The 15630-nt window shown below is 48.3% G+C and overlaps 1 protein-coding gene across 7 annotated transcripts in view; it reads left to right on the forward strand.

The window, feature by feature from the left end:
- Positions 1–15630, forward strand: part of REEP1 (receptor accessory protein 1) — a 70358-nt gene that overhangs the window by 48585 nt on the left and 6143 nt on the right. For 5 of the 7 annotated variants that reach the window (XM_084264141.1, XM_084264139.1, XM_084264142.1 and 2 more), the window contains one exon: positions 6679–6714. In XM_084264141.1, the coding sequence (XP_084120267.1) occupies positions 6679–6714 (36 nt within the window). Of the gene's footprint in view, positions 1–6678; positions 6715–10900; positions 11080–11340; positions 11362–15630 lie in introns of those variants that run through there. The other 2 variants (XM_084264144.1, XM_084264143.1) reach the window with 2 other exon arrangements.

The raw sequence follows: 15630 nt of genomic DNA on the forward strand, positions 1-15630 counted from the left end.
TTGAGCTGAAAAATTGGGCTGGGGGCTGCAAGCTGTGGGGGGGTTTCAAGGAGGAGAAAGTGGGGGTAAGGAGGTACAGTAGTGGGGCAGTGGTTGTTATTATCCAAGCCCCCATATTGTGATACATCCTGTCTGTCTTACATCATCTAAACATAAATGCAGGTTCTAATGAGTGTCAGGTTTGGATGAGGCCTGCTCGTGCTTCTTCTGAGCTGTATGGTAGCTGTAGTTCCAGAAATTTATCAATCATGAAGCTTACTGTGAAATAAAGTCCATAGAAAGCACTTCTAGAACCAAGGACAAAAACCTGACAGGCATTTACCATACAAAGGATGTCTGCATAAGCACTGCTATGGAAAACAAGTCTCTCTGAAGGGCAGTGGTTTGTTTTCAATTTCTGAAAGGACAAGTGGAGTTAACATCGTGGTGGGAATGGGATCCATTCCCAAAGATTTAGTTACAAAAGTTTATTTCGAGCTTAGGTGCAGAAATCTTTGTGAGCCTGGATTCAAAAGGTTTCTTTGGAGACAGCTCTGTAGGTTAGATCTCAGAACTTGAGACATGGAGGGTTAGCCCAAGCAGGAGCTTCCAGATCCCAAACACCACCAAAGATCATGCAGCTTGACTGCTGTGATGAGAAAGGGGCAGGTGTGTTGCACTTTGTAGCTTGTGAAACACATCCTGGCAGGTTTGAAATTTGGCAGTTTCAGCTTGTGTGTGTTGAGGGCTGTGCAAACATTCCCTGTGATTCCAGCCTGTGTAGGTTGCTGCCCTCTCTAGTTTGCTTTGGAATGGATTAGAATTGTCTTGTCTCATCCTTCCTGAGGAGTGACCTTCAAGCCTTTTACAAATTCTGAGAATTATATCTCACAGAATTCTCTGCTTGATTATTTTTAACATCATCTGTTGAATAAATTCTCTTTATGTGTAAATTGAAACAGCTGATAACTGTCTGTCCCATCTCAGTGATATCAGTGAGGTCTCTGATCTAAGAGCTTGTAGGACCCTTCTCCATCCACAGGCAGCACAGAGAGACACCTCCAGGGGATGATTTCATTCACTGGTGGTGGCATCGTGCTGTGTGGAAGACTCTGGCCACAGTCTTGCTCTCATTTTTAAGCAGATCAAGTGAAATGTGTGGTCCTGCTCTCAGCAGTGCCTGTGCTGCTGTGCATGGGTGCAGTTGTGTGTGTAGTCAGGATTGGCTGGAGGGGTGAATTGATCAGAGTTGTAGCTATTGCACAGGTGTGTGATCCAGCAGCCAGACTCTGCCCCATCACTCCACCTCACATGCATTTAGTTGGAGTGTTGCACTTAAGGGGCAGACAGCCTTTGTTAGTGCCTTTTAGTATGTTATATACACATGTAACATACCCATAGGAGCATGTGCAGGAGCAGTCACTACAGAAGAGCTGACACACAGCTGTTTTTTTCCTGCCCCAAAGCCCTCAGATAACACAAATGTCCATGTCAGCTGTCCCCACTGTCTCACAGGAACATTAGACTTCTCTTTATATTCCTGCTTCAGAGATAATGGGACTTAGTTACTCTGACAACAGAGGGAGTCAGCAAAAATACCTCAGATGGTCTGTTTGGCTGAGTCACCCTCCCATCAAAGACCTCACCTTTCTTGTGAAAGGTCTTTCTAACCAGCTGTTAGAAAGCCTGGAAGCAGTAGCAGGAATACATGAAAGGACTTTAACAGAGAACTTGTCTGGGGGGCAAACATTGTACCCTGGGTCAGAGTAGGAGCCCTGCTTTGTGGGGACTCTGAGGGAAAGCTTGAAGGAACAGGTCCTCTGGCTGCAGGTGTAGCAGTTTGGTGGTTAGGAGGCAAGACTGGGAGTTAGGACACCTGGATTCACTTTATTGCAAAATACTGGTACCACCTGGAGTGTACCTTTGCTCCTCAGTGTGTCTGTAAACCAGAACAAATTGTACTTCACACCCCCAGACCCTGAAAGCTGTCTGTGGAACAAGATGCTTGTGCATTTTAAGGTCAATATCTTGGAAGATTTCTTACTTGCCTTCCCTGCACACCTTACTTCAGTGATTGAAAACATCTGAAATACCTGTGGAAAAGTCCAGCCAGTGGATTGATCCTGGAAAGATTCTCTGTCTGTAGTAACAATGCTCTATCTTGACTCTACCAAAATGTCCCCAAAGCTGTGTGTGGGTGTGCTGGGATCTTGCTGACTTGCTGGTCTGGATGCTGTTCTTATGGCTGTTGTTCTTCCACCCATTTCCCTACATCCTCCACCCATCCATGCCAACCTGGTACAATCCTCTGTGAGTGCAGCTCTCAAAGTCACTGCCAGAATCCACAGCTGCTCAGTAACTCTGACAGGAGCAGGAACCCAAAGTGTTACTTGGCCTAGACATGTTGAGGAGTGCTGCTTTCCCTGAGGAAGGTGGCATTGCTTGGCCATGGCCACTGTTCCTGGTGGAAAAGCCAAGCACAACTGCAGCACTCACAACCCTTATTGCTTTGAGACTGGCATCACTGTGCTGGGCAGCGTGTGAGTCCTTCAGGGGTCAGAGTCTTGAAGGAAGGAGTGCACACAGAGTGCCTATGGGAGTGCTTTCAGGGCTTATTTCTCCTGTATGGCTGTCAGGGATGCACAAAGGCTGGAGAATGTGTTTTCCATCTAGCACAGGGTCTCAATCAGGAGAGACAGACATGTCAAAGAGAAGGTAGCAGCCTTATGATAAAGAGATGTTAAGTGCTACCCTCAGGTGATAGAACAGCATAACTATGGTCACTCAAGCTATCCAGCAGTAAAATGGTGTGGGCTTTAAAGGAATCCTGCAAATGGTGTAGCTGTGCTCCTAAAGCAGCAGCCCTCCCCTGGAAAAACAGGACTTTTCTCCTGCTGTTAAGTTTTCCCAGCAAAACCTGCAGGGGTGTGGGGAGCTCCCCTGCTGCTCTTGGGCTCTGTGGCAGTCCCTGCCCTGTGAATTAGCAGGGGAAGTACTGTAGTTTCTTGCCCTCTTATTATACACTGTCCTCCAGAGCTGCTGCCAGCTACTGCTAGTGACAGGTGACAGACCTGACCAGACTTTTCATCTGACCTGGCACTGCTGTTCTTAATTTCTGGAGTGTTCACTTTTATAGTCACATTCCCCTATTTTTTCCTGTTGGCTAAATTAGTTTAGGGGCACTTGTGGGACCTATATTAAATTAGCTTTTGATCCAGATTAAAAATACTTTCTTTTACTATTTTTAAGGGATTATTTTCCCCTCAGACTGATTTGCTAATCCACCTTGCTGGAAGCTTCCAAAATAACTTTTTTGGAGACTCTTGGGGAAGTGTGTTATGAGATCAAGTGGGCAGGAACTAGAAGCTCCTCAGGCCAGCTTTGCTGATGAACAAATGGTGCATGGAAGTACCTCCCTGCAGTAAGGCAAGGTTGAGGTTTCAGGAGTTTAAATGTGTCCTACTCCCTTAGCAGTGGAAGCACAGCCAGATCTGGTGTGGAACTTGTGTTGCCCAGTTCCAATCCTGCCATGCAACTGTGTTCAGGAGCAGATACAATATCTGAAAGAGATTTGGGAAGACAGGTGGGTGGAGAGAGGTCTGTTGTCTTCCCTGCACAGATGAGACTGCTGAAGCTCAGGTTTGTTGGTATGAACCCCTCCAACTACCCCTAGTGAGCACCAGGAGTGGTTCAGGTTCTGGTTTCACATCCCCTGGGCATGCTTCTGAGTCCAGTGAACCCCAAGAAAGGTTCTCCTGACACAAGCAGGCTTTGGCTGTGGCCAAAAACTGGCTGCAGAAGCACACTGTACTCAGGCTACATTAAATAACCACTCAGCTTGTTTCATTTCCAGTTTTATTTTTATAATGTGACTGGTGCTGCTTAGATGGAGTTGTGACTCTGAGTCCTCTCTTGACACAAGGCACTGTGTGAAGCACTTGGCATTTAGCAGTGACTACATGCAGACACAGCAAAGGGCTATTTTTGCCTGCCAAAGGCTGTCTTACAAAGCCAAGTGATGGAATATGCAAGAGTTGCCTTTGGGACAAGGGAAATTATTCTGCTTTTCCTCTACATTTTGCTGCCCCCTTTTATTTTTCCCCCTCTCCCTTTGCTATCTTTCAGGACCACTCAGTGTATAGTGGCCTTCAGGTTCTCCCAGTGCTCTGGGTGTACTCACACCCATCCCACAGAAAGACCCTTCTCATCCTCCTCCTCATTCCCCATCAAAAAACCACGTGCAGATGACATGAAGGGGCAAAGGCTGTTTATACTGTGATTTGTGTGTGGCTGCTGGCCCTACACACAGCATGTGAGGTGTTGCTGCTGCTCCTGTGAAGCATGTGCACACCTTTACAGAATCCCAGGGTTGGAAAAGACCTTTAAGATCATCAAGTCCAACCATTCCCATCCCAAGCTAAACCAGATCCCTGAGCACCTCATCTACCCTTTTTTAAACACATCCAGGGAAGGTGACTCAGCCCCTCCCTGGGCAGCCTGTGCCACAGCCCCACAACTCTGCCAGGGAAGAACTTTTCCCTCACATCTCAGCTGATCCTGTCCTGGCCCAGCTTGAGCCCATTGCCCCTTGTCCCATCTCCTGTCCCCTGGCTGAAGAGACCATCGCCCACCTCTCTGCACCCTCCTGGCAGGGCAGGGGAGGTGGGGAGAAGGTCTCCCCTCAGCCTCCTCTTCTCCAGGCTGAACACCCCCAGCTCCCTCAGCTGCTCCTCAGAGGATTTGCCCTCCAGCCCCTTCCCCAGCCTGGTTGCCCTTCTCTGGACTCGCTCCAGGACCTCAATGTCCTTCTGATGGTGAGGAGCCCAGAACTGGACCCAGCACTCAAGGTGTGGCCTCACCTTCCTTTGACACATACCAAGGACACATCAACCACCCTTCCTGCACGTAGCAGGCCCACCACCTGCCCTCCATCTGATCTCTCACTTGGCTTTTAGTTCAGTGTTTCTCCATTTAGTGTCCTGGCACCCTGAGGATAGTCTAGGATATTTTAGCTTCCATGCCTGTTCCAGCCTGTGCTGCTTCCAGAGGCAGAAGTGCCCCTTTCCTCTGGGAATGCTAAATGTCATGTGGCTGTTCATTGTTGTGGAAAACTGGAAACTCCAGAACGACAGTTCCAAATATTTTTCAAGGCAATCCTGTTGTTCTGGCAAATGTCCAGTAACAATCCACATACGGATGTGCCTTCATTAGCAGTGCTCCTTGATTTTACAGTATTCAATTAAAAGCATCCTGGGCAGCACAGATCAGAACTTGTTCCCTTGAAATGGCTGGTGAGTGACGTGTGGGTTTTGAGGAGTTGGATACTGGTCACTGTGTCATCCAGCTCAGTCCCATACCTGATGAAAACATCTCTCATGGTTGCTGATGTCAGCAGAAGCCTCCAACGTGGGTTGGGCACTGGAGGCCAGCCTTGCTCTTGGGTGAGTCAGTGGGACTTACCTCAGCAGGGAGGGTCAGTGTCCAGAGCTGATCACAAACTGCAGAGTGACCCTCTCCAGAGGATATGTCTGGATAGCTCAGTCCTCACCAGCCAGAAAACCTCCAGAAAGATGTGTAATAACCCATCTCTTAATGCACACAGACCCTGCAAAGTGTGTGTGGGGGGGTATATAGTGTATAGCACTCCTGCTGAAATGGTAGGGGTATGACCTTTGCTTTCCCTTAGATATATTTAAATCTCATTTATATATGTTGACCCTGGTCAGGGAGCTGGTTCAAGTTAAATGTTCCTTGCTTCCACGTTGCTCTTGACCTGGGTCAGATCCTCAAGCCAATACACAGCAGCCCCAAAGACATCAGCAATGGGACAAGGGAAAGTGGAGGCCAGAGCACAAGGGACAATTGGAGCATCTGCTTTCAGCAGCAGCACTGGTTTATGCTGGTTTTAAATGACTGAAACTATGGAAGAACCTCAGTGCTGGATAACTGTGACCAAAGAAATTGCACAGAGCTCAAACCCTTTTTTTTCCTCCAAAAGCTTCTTTGATGCCACTGTGAGAATTAAAATGGAAGGCTCAAACTGGGAATTCTTTCTAGGCTGTTTCCTGGAGCTCAAACTATCCACCAGATAAAGCTGTAAAGGTCACACTTCTTTGAACAGCTGTGAATCACCTGCATTTGCACTGGAGGGTGCCATGTCATTTGCTTGGTTGCTTTCATCCTCATGGTAATTCCCTTAAAATATAACTCCTGCAGCAGTCCTCAGCACACTTCTGCTCTAGGAAGAGCAGGGATCTGTGGATAGTTTTCATTCAGCAGCCATGTGGATGGCTGCACCAGTGCTTGTAGAAGTCTAAATCTACTGAAAAAAACACCCAGGCAGGTAGCAACACAAGTCCTGGTATTGCAGCCTGTGTTTACTGTCCCACAGCCTTTTCAGCTGCCTTGCCCACTGCTTACACATGCTCCCAGGCCCCTCTAGTCAGGAGTTATTTCTGGTTAGTGATCTGAGGAGAGAGGCAGGGAGCAGTGTGTAATCCCAGCCTTAACACCCATTAGGCACACAGCCTGGGGTGATGCACGTTCCTGGGGTTGTGCTGGTGAGCTGGTGAATAGAGATGATCATCTCTTAAAACACACACACACTGCCTGCAAAGTCCACCTGCAAACCCTGCCAAGTGTTTTCTGGGGGGTAGCAGCTTAGCCTGATGAGTTCCTAACCCTCAGCTCTTCTTCCAGTGTGCACGTGTTGCTCTGTGTGCCGACTCCTCAGAGGTGAGTGCTGGATTCCTGCCCCCACACTTGGGCATGGCTGCCTTCCACAGCCTGGCTTGCTCCTACTGCTTGGACTCACTGGGTTGTGTAACACCAGGGGCACAAAACCAGGAGAAACCCAGGCTGTGAGCAAGTTTGTGAGCTGTGTGTGTGCTGATGGCAAGCATTGCAGTGCTTCTCACCTTACTGACCTGTGTTACCCAAGGCCACTGAGTGTTTCTCTGGAGAAAAACTTCTAGTCCTTCCTGTTCTAGAAGATGTAACCACTCTTCTTGCTGCGCCAGTGCAACCCCTCTGCCCTGTATCCCTCAGTACTAGTGTAAAAGCACCAGGAATGCAGCAAAAACCAACCTCCCTCAGTCCCATCCCCCTTTTGTGCTGTTCCCTAAGGGTTGGCATCTTGGTGGAGAAGACACTTGTGTTTGGGGTGAGCAGCATATATAACAAAGCCTGGTAGCAGACCCTGCTGTGACAAACCAGGGTTGAACAGACTCTCCCTGCTTTGGTCTGTCCTAGAGCTGTTTCTGGAAAATGCCCCACTGTCCCTAGCATTGCTTGTGTTTACAAACCTAGGAGTGTAGCAAAGGGTTTAGCTGCCTGTGGTCTTTTCAGTGCTGTGCCTATTAGCTTGGTTGCTAAGAGCTGAGCTGTATCACTCCTGCATTTTATCCCACTGGCAGATGAAAGGAAGGGGAGGCCTCTGATTTAGGCATGCCAGAAGATGGAGCTGCCAAGCAGCTTGTCTAGGGAGAAAGAAGAAACCCAGACTGGCTGCGTTTCTTTGTTGGTGGAAGCCAAAGAGCTTTGTAACTCCTTTACTTCTCATCTCATGTGCTTTTTGTTTACTTTGCACACTGCAATCAACCTGGGCACAGCAGCAGAGGGGCTGAAGGTTCACAGTGCTGCCACCCTGCTGCAGCCACTGCTGCTCTGCCTTTGCACTGCCTGGCACCTGATGTGCCCTGCAGCCCTGGGCAGTGTTAGTGCTTGGAGGCTCACTGCCTCAGCCTGGCACTGTCTCCTTCCACACTGCAAAGGTGGAAAACCAACCTCATTCTTGCTTTGTCACCCTCTCTGTTGTCCTTTTCTGGACAGTTGGGCTGACTGTACCACTGTGCAGGAGAAGGGAGCCTGTTTGAGGTGGTATCTGAGCAATCAAGAAACACTGGTATTTGCAGTGTATTTTATTAGCACCCTTCTAATTTTAGCTTAAACCAATTTTATGGATTTGACTTTAAAAGTTGCATTTATAAAAAGCATCACTGAATCCTTAAGGGCTTCCTAGTCATGAGTTAATCTTGGGACAGTCATTTAATGATGGTAAAGGAGTAATCAGGCCAATATGTTTACAAATTGGGCCCAAAGACCCATTGATCTGGTTTAGATTGTGTACCCTGTCTCTCAGATTGGCTTGTCTTACTATTTTGTTCCCCCTGACATAATGCAGGCCCTTGGACCATGTCAATAGGGCTATGCTGAGGCTCTATCTCATAGAGGGTTCATTCTGTCTCCACAGGCTGCCATCTCTGTCTCCAAGGCAATAGATGCATTAATGCACTCTCAGGCAACAGCCAGCCCTTTAACATGCTCCTTTGTGAGTGCAGCTTTGGTGGCTTAGAGAGCTGATGTAATGTGAACACGTTCTCTCAACAACACAGTAAGCAGAGGGAAGAAAGAAGCCAAGTTCCTTTAGACAGGACTAAGTTGTCCTGAACTGTTGGCACTTCCCTCTTCTTGGTGCAGACTTTTGTTGAAGCAGTTTCAGAGTACAGATGTTAACAGTACTTATTTCTAAAGAGTTGATATGATAATCTAACTGGACAGATAGTCAAGCCTTACCTCAAGCAGGACTATGAAAGACCAGTCTAGAGCCATGACACAGCCTTCTTGGCAGAAGCCATTGCCTTAATGCTCTTGTGGGTGAAGCTCAGTTGTTTCTCTCACTGGCAGACTCCTAGACACCCCTACAGCTCTTAGGAGAGCACAGGCTAGTGAGAACAGAGCCTGCCCAGCCTACTCCCTAGGTGATCTCCTGAGAGAAAGTGTCATGAGGATGTGTCCTACAAGTGCCATGGAGTATGCATCTGTGCAGAGGCTGAAGGCCAGGCTGAGTGCAGCCTGAGCTCCCCTGGAAAGCAGCAGATTCAGCAGCATCAGCAGTGATGTGCTCCTTTGCCACTGAAGCTGTTTGCTCCACAGAAGAGCTCTTTCCTGCCCAGCTGGCTCACTCCAAACAGCCTCACAGTCTGCACATAACAAAGCACTGACACAATTCAGGACACTCATCCTCCTTTGCTCTGGCAGCTGCACTAAATGCAAGTGTGTTCCACTGCAGAGACTTGGTGTGTCTCCTGGACAGCTTCTGTGCCAGCTCTTCCTGGCCACAAAGATGAGGAGCAGCTCCCCTGTGGAGAGAGGCTGAGGGAGCTGGGCTGGGTCAGCCTGGAGAAGAGAAGGCTGTGGGGGGACCTCATTGCAGCCTCCCAGTCCCTGAAGGGAGCAGAGGAACAGGAGGGGAATCAACTTGTTCAAAGGGCAGAGACTGGCAGGACAAGGGGGATGGATTAAAGCTGAAGGAAGGAAGGTTTAAATTAGATATTAGGGGGAAGTTTTTTCCAGAGAGAGTGGTGAGGGGCTGGAAGGGGCTGCCCAGAGAGGGGGTGGGTGTCCCATCCCTGGGGGTGTTCAAGGCCAGGTTGGCTGGGGCCCTGGGCAGCCTTGTGTAGCTCCAGGCCTGGAGGTTGGTGTCCCTGCCTGTGGCAGGGGGTTGGAGCTCTGTGACCCTTGGGGTCCCTTCCAACCCAGACCAGCCTGGGATTCTTCTTGCTCTGTTCAGTGGCAGGCCTTTGCTGGCAGAACCCTTTCCAGGCCTTGACAAAGGTTTCTGATTTCTCTCTTCTTTATTCACTCTAGGAAGTCAGGCTGTGCAGCATCAAGGAACAGCAGTACAATTTCATAAGAGCTCTTTTTCCCCTTTAGGAAGGACAGGGTGAAAATCTCCAGGGCTGTGTGTGTGTCTCTTGGCAGTGCCTGGTAACTGCTTCAGTGCTGGTCAGAGTTAAACAAGCTTGCTTGGAACTGGCATTTAAGAATTAACAGATGTTTTGCTGGGTGGTTTTCTCTCAACTAACAGCTCTTAGGTGCTGTGGCAGAGACCTGTGGTGTGGTTGAGAGGGAGAAACAACTTTAATCCTTGTAGAGAATAAACCTATCTGCCAGATATTGAAGAATCAGCTGTGTAACAGGAGAGGTGCTGGGGCTGCATGGATCTGAGGGGACATGTGCTACTAAAATGCTGATCAGGAACCTGTAAGAAACATGCAGAGGGATGTTAATGCTCAGTGATCCCTGGTTTTGAGTGTGCACCACTGGGTTGTGCTCCACAGCAGTGACTGCTACAGTAATGTATGTCTTAAAAACCACAGCTCAGCAGTGACTGATGGTCAGCCTGGCCACCACGCTCAGCCAGCCATCCACAAGGTCTTCCAGCATATGGCCATTTCTTGGAGTTTTTCCTAGAAAATCATGTTGGATCTCTTCCTATGTGTGATTGGCACCCTGAAGACAAGGTGTGGGCTCACACACAGTCAGCAGTACAGCTCAAAGAGGACCTTAATGGGACATTTGCTTAATTGTGTTTTAAACAAAACACCTTATTGGTGTATTATATGTGTCCAACCCCTTGTCTGTGGTATACTACAAATTGCAGGTGAGATTATTACTGTGGAAAGTACTCTTAAAAAACTAACTGACTTTGCATCAAGGGGGCTGCTCAACTATATTTGAACTAACTCAAATAATGTGGGTGGTTTCATTTTTTTTTCTTAGCCAGTTTTCCTTCCAGCTCTTCTTCCAGGGATTTAAGTTTTTTTAACCTTTATTCTCATTGAACTTAAAGACTGACAACTTTCTGTTGCTCTAGGCATTTTGTTCCTGAAACCTTCCCTTTGCTGAATGTGGAATCAGATTTTATCACAGGGATAATTTACAACACTCTGCACTGGTACCTCTGAAGGGCAATTTGGGAGTTTCTCTGGGTATTTAAAAATACTTTCAGATTTACTTTGGTTATTTCAGGGAAGGAAAAAAAATTAGTAGAAAACCAGTAGTTTTTTGAAGTACACTTGCATTTTACCAACAGAAAGTTAAAGCTGTAATTGTTTAATAAACTCAGTTTGAATCACAGGTATTATGAAAGCCCCACTGAAGATTTCTGTGCTCTGGAACAATGTTCCTCCCCCCTCTGCAGCCAAATGTTTTCCCCTAACAGTTTATTCTTTCCTTTTCTCTATGTAAATGTTATGGGACTCTGATGTAAGTGTTACAGACTGCATGAGTTTTCTTCTGAGGTGTTTGAAAGAGCCTAGCACTTAATAACTTAATCATTTGTGGGGTGTGTTTTGATTAACAGATGACTTTGTTGGTGTGATTAGACTTGTTTGCTTTGGTTGCACTTGACTTCAGCTTTGGAAAGGATGTCTGCCCCTGGCTTGTGGTTCCTGGGCAGCACATGCTGGTGGAGTTGGCTGCTCCTAACATCTTGGTGTGGCAATGAAAAGTGTTGGGGAAATACATGACTTGGGTCAGTGTCTTTTGGAAATGATGGCAAATTTATCTTTGTTGCAGGGAAAAGAAGCTGATCACCATCCTATAATAAATATCTGTTCTCTTGCTCTTGTGAAGTGGTCTGTAAACCTCTTTATATGAATTGCCCCTGGAAAGGCTCAGCTCTGGAGTGACTCTGTCTGCTGTTACAATAATGTGATTCCTGGCTTGTGCAGTCTGTGACTGTGGTTTTACCCTGTTGCTCCTGAGGAATTACACTGATGCAAAGTAGTAGTATTGTGCCCCAAAAAATAAGGGGGGTAGAGTTGGGGGGAGGTGGGTTCTAGCTTCTCTCAAAGGCATTGGGGTGCTAGATGCCTCCTTTAGCCATGTTTGTGTCCAAATTTCTCAGAGGACCTAGATCAAAGTCATTTGCTCATCTGAAACAGGTCCTGACCTCTATTGTACTTGTGAATGTCCACTGAAGTCCCTCTGGATTTACCCAGCAGCAGAGATCAGAGCCTGAATGGGAGACTGTGAAAAAACCACCACATTGCTGAATCCCATTTGCTGCTGTAGAAGGGGTTCCACAAGTGAGATTTCTTAGCCCTTGTGGAATCACAGAGATTAAAGACACTGATGATCTGGCCAATTTAAATCCCCTTCTCTGTGCTGGGCTGTTCCCTGTGGTGTGTTTGGTAACTTAGATCCCAACTCTGCAGAGCATTCAAATCTCTACTTTAATTTGGAATATGCCCAGGTTCAGGGCTTCCCACCCAGTGTGTTGGTTATACTGGTTCCCATTGAAGGAATTAGGATAGAATGACAGGAACTGGAATTAAGAGGTCCATCTCCCTAGACTGTTTTCATCAGACTCTGTTTTGCCTTAGCAAAGAGAGGAGTGTAACCTGGTCTGGCTACTGAAAAGACACTTGCAGGAGGCAGCAGCTTTCACCCTGGCACACCCCAGCTGCTCTCCTGTTTCTGCAGCAGTTCTGCTCCTCCCTGCAAAGTTGTGGAGCTGTAAATGCAACAGGTGAAGAGACCCACAACACCACCTGCTCTGAGACAAGGGCACCAGGGAAGATGTCTGGTGTATGGTCCATGTGTTTACACAGCCACCTCCTGGCTGGGACACAATCCTGGGCACTCTCAGCTGCTTCCCTGGAGCAGCACAGGCTGCTGGCTCTGCCACTTTGGGGACACTTGATAGTGCCTGAGGCCCCACAGCCTTGGATCCTACAGACAGCTCTTAGAAACACACGTGTCACCTGAGGCCAAGTGCTGTCCTCAAGAAGCCTGTGCCAGCCCTGACAGCCTGTTTTGTTCCTTAGTCTTGGCCTTCCTCAGAAGCAAACCTTGGTGTCCCAGAGCCCATCCATTCTCTTCAAACCTCCATCTCCTTTCTCACTAATTCTTCACCCCTGTGCTTACTGGCTTACTGCTCTGGGTAATCCACTGCTTTACCTTTTCTCCTGCAGTGGACTCTCTTGGCATAAGAAAATCAGGGTTTTATCCTGTCCTTGCTGCTCACTAAACCCATTTCAGAGCTGGTGCTGATGCAGCAGCAGCCCTTCAGAGCTGAGTTCCCTTCAGAGCTGAGTTCCCTCCAGTCCCCCAACTGCATAATGCTCCCACAAATGTGGGACAAGGTCTGGCACCCCAGAGCAATAGGTGGTTGGGATTGCACATGATGCTGACGTCCTCCCTGAGGCAGGATGGACAGGGAATCCTCCCTTCTTGCTCCAGGCTTTAAAGAAAGAGCCTTGTGTATTCCAAGTCTGCTCTTGTCAGTGGTCAGGAATGGAGTGGAAAGGCCTGGGATGGACCCACTTCTTCCCTTGTCCAGTTCAGTGAGGCAGAAGCATTTGGCTGGATTTTAGTGCCTCATTCAGGGGAGAAGAGGGGGTCAGCCCACCTTCCAGTGGGGGTCAAAGTGCTCTTTTTCCTGGGGGAAGCTGCTGTCCTCTTGCAGCAGCTTGTGGCCAGGGGTGTGTTGTTGGGCCACCATGCAAACATCACTGAGGCAGCTGAAAGAAGTCCTGACCCACTTTTACTATCTGGAAACAACCTCCACAAAGTTCACCCTGCAGTTCACAGCTGAGGGACCTCTGGGGTTGCAGATTTGGGCATGTCCAGTTCAGGATTATGCTGACAGTTAAAACAAACTTGACTCCATTTTTTGTTGGCATAGAGAATCACCAAGGACCAGCTCTCTTCCCCAAGACAGCCTAAATCAGGTTTCCTCTGAATATCTCACTCCCCAAGTGGAAGGATAAAATGGTAATTAAAATTAAATGGTCCTGTGCTGATTTGCTGTGGGATCTAGAGAAGGTTTAATTCTCCTCATGGTGTAGCCTTACTGCTACAGTCATACACAGGGAACCCCCAGCTCAGCATTATCCCAGTTCCCTCTGACATGTGGCTACCAGCATTTTCAGAACAACTGGGAAAAAAAAAAAGTCAACTTCCAGCTCTTCCTGGAAACCTGAGATGGTGTGATGGTGTGATTCTGTGTCTGCCAGCCAGCCAGCCCATGCAAATGCTGATACAGGGGGTAGAGCACAGGGTCAGAGGCCAGAGGATGCTGTGCACCATGCTCTGGAGCAGCATCTGCATCCTCTGGGCTGGAGGCAGGGACTGAGAACCTGTATCTGCTGACTGGAAGTTGGCACTGGAGAGAGCCCTAGTGACCTGCTGGTCAAATCACTTTCCCTTGTCTCTCCCTTAAAAGAGTGGTTGGAGAATTCCATTCTTTGCTGCCTGAAGGCCTAAACAGATTAATAAATGTTAGATGTTTAAGGATCTTCTTTGGTTTTAGCCTTTGGTCCAGCTGAGACAAGCAGAGAGCATTATTTCTACGTGTGCTCCTACAGCAGTCTAAGTATGGAGCCTCTAATTGCAATTAATGCAGAGGAAGCAGCAAACATTTAAGCTCCTGACATGGTTTAGAATGAAAACAAAATCTGACTATCAGTTAAGGAGAGAAGAAAGTTCCAGCCCTGCTGGTAAGCAGCTGTCTGTGGAGATGCAGGAAGCTTGGTCACTGTGGGAGCCCTTGGCTGTACCTCTTGCTTTGGACTGGCCATTAAAAACACCACTTTGCTTCACTGTCTGGGGTTAAGGCAGCAAGTAGGTGGTGGTGTGGACATGAGCAGGCTCACAAAGGTGGGATAACAATCACCAAGCAGGCATTAGTGGGGTGAAGTAACAGGGTGAAGATCTGCCTCCAGATCCATCAGTGGATGAAGATTTACTCCAGAGTGACAGAAGAGACCCCTCCCCACTTCCTGAGGGTCCAGTCAATGCCTGTTGCAGCTTTTGGTTAACATCAGTGGATCTCAGACTGGATGCTTGGCTTCAGCACTCTGAGCTTCAAGCCTGCTGGTGCTGCTGTGCTTCATATTTCTGCATCCCAGGCAGCTTTCTGTACTGACCAGAGGGCTTCAGGATGCTCGTTTGGTGCCTTCTAGAGGTCACTCCTCCTGGATGCTGTAGATGCAGGAACCATGGATGGAATAATCAGTGATTCAAGAAATCAGATATTTATCCCTCAGGCAAACAAATGAAGAAAAAATCTCTTGCTAGAGTCAACCTGCAGAATGTCAGAGGCTGTGAATTCAGTCTCAGTTCTTTGGAGGGGATTGTCCCTCTCTGCTCTGCCCTGGGGAGGCCCCAGCTGGAGTCCTGTGTCCAGAGCTGGGGCCCCAGGACAAGGAAGATGTGGGACTGTTGGAGAGGGGTCAGAGGAGCCACGAGATGATCAGAGGGCTGGAGCAGCTCCCCTATGGAGAGAGGCTGATGGAGCTGGGCTGGGTCAGCCTGGAGAAGAGAAGGCTGTGGGGGGACCTCATTGCAGCCTTCCAGTCCCTGAAGGGAGCAGAGAAACAGGAGGGGAATCAGCTTGTTCAAAGGGCAGAGACTGGCAGGACAAGGGGGATGGATTAAAGCTAAAGGAAGGAAGGTTTAAATTGGATATTAGGGGGAAGTTCTTTCCAGAGAGAGTGGTGAGGGGCTGGAACAGGCTGCCCAGAGAGGGGGTGGGTGCCCCATCCCTGGGGGTGTTCAAGGCCAGGTTGGCTGGGGCCCTGGGCAACCTTGTGTAGCTCCAGGCCTGGAGGTTGGTGTCCCTGCCTGTGGCAGGGGGGTTGGAGCTCTGTGACCCTTGGGGTCCCTTCCAACCCAGACCAGTCTGGGATTCTTTGTAAAATAATCCAAATGAGGTTTCTTCATAAACAAGAGCCTTTTGGTTTCTAACCCCACAGCTGCTGTTACTGGAGTGTGGTGTGTGAACCTTCTGCCTATTAATCCTGGGGAGATGCATGGCTTTGCAGTGAGGTGGCATTTGCCAGAGTGTGAATCAAACAGTCT

Source organism: Gallinula chloropus (assembly GCF_964237585.1).
Source record: "Gallinula chloropus genome assembly, chromosome: 4".
Lineage (NCBI taxonomy): Eukaryota > Metazoa > Chordata > Aves > Gruiformes > Rallidae > Gallinula > Gallinula chloropus.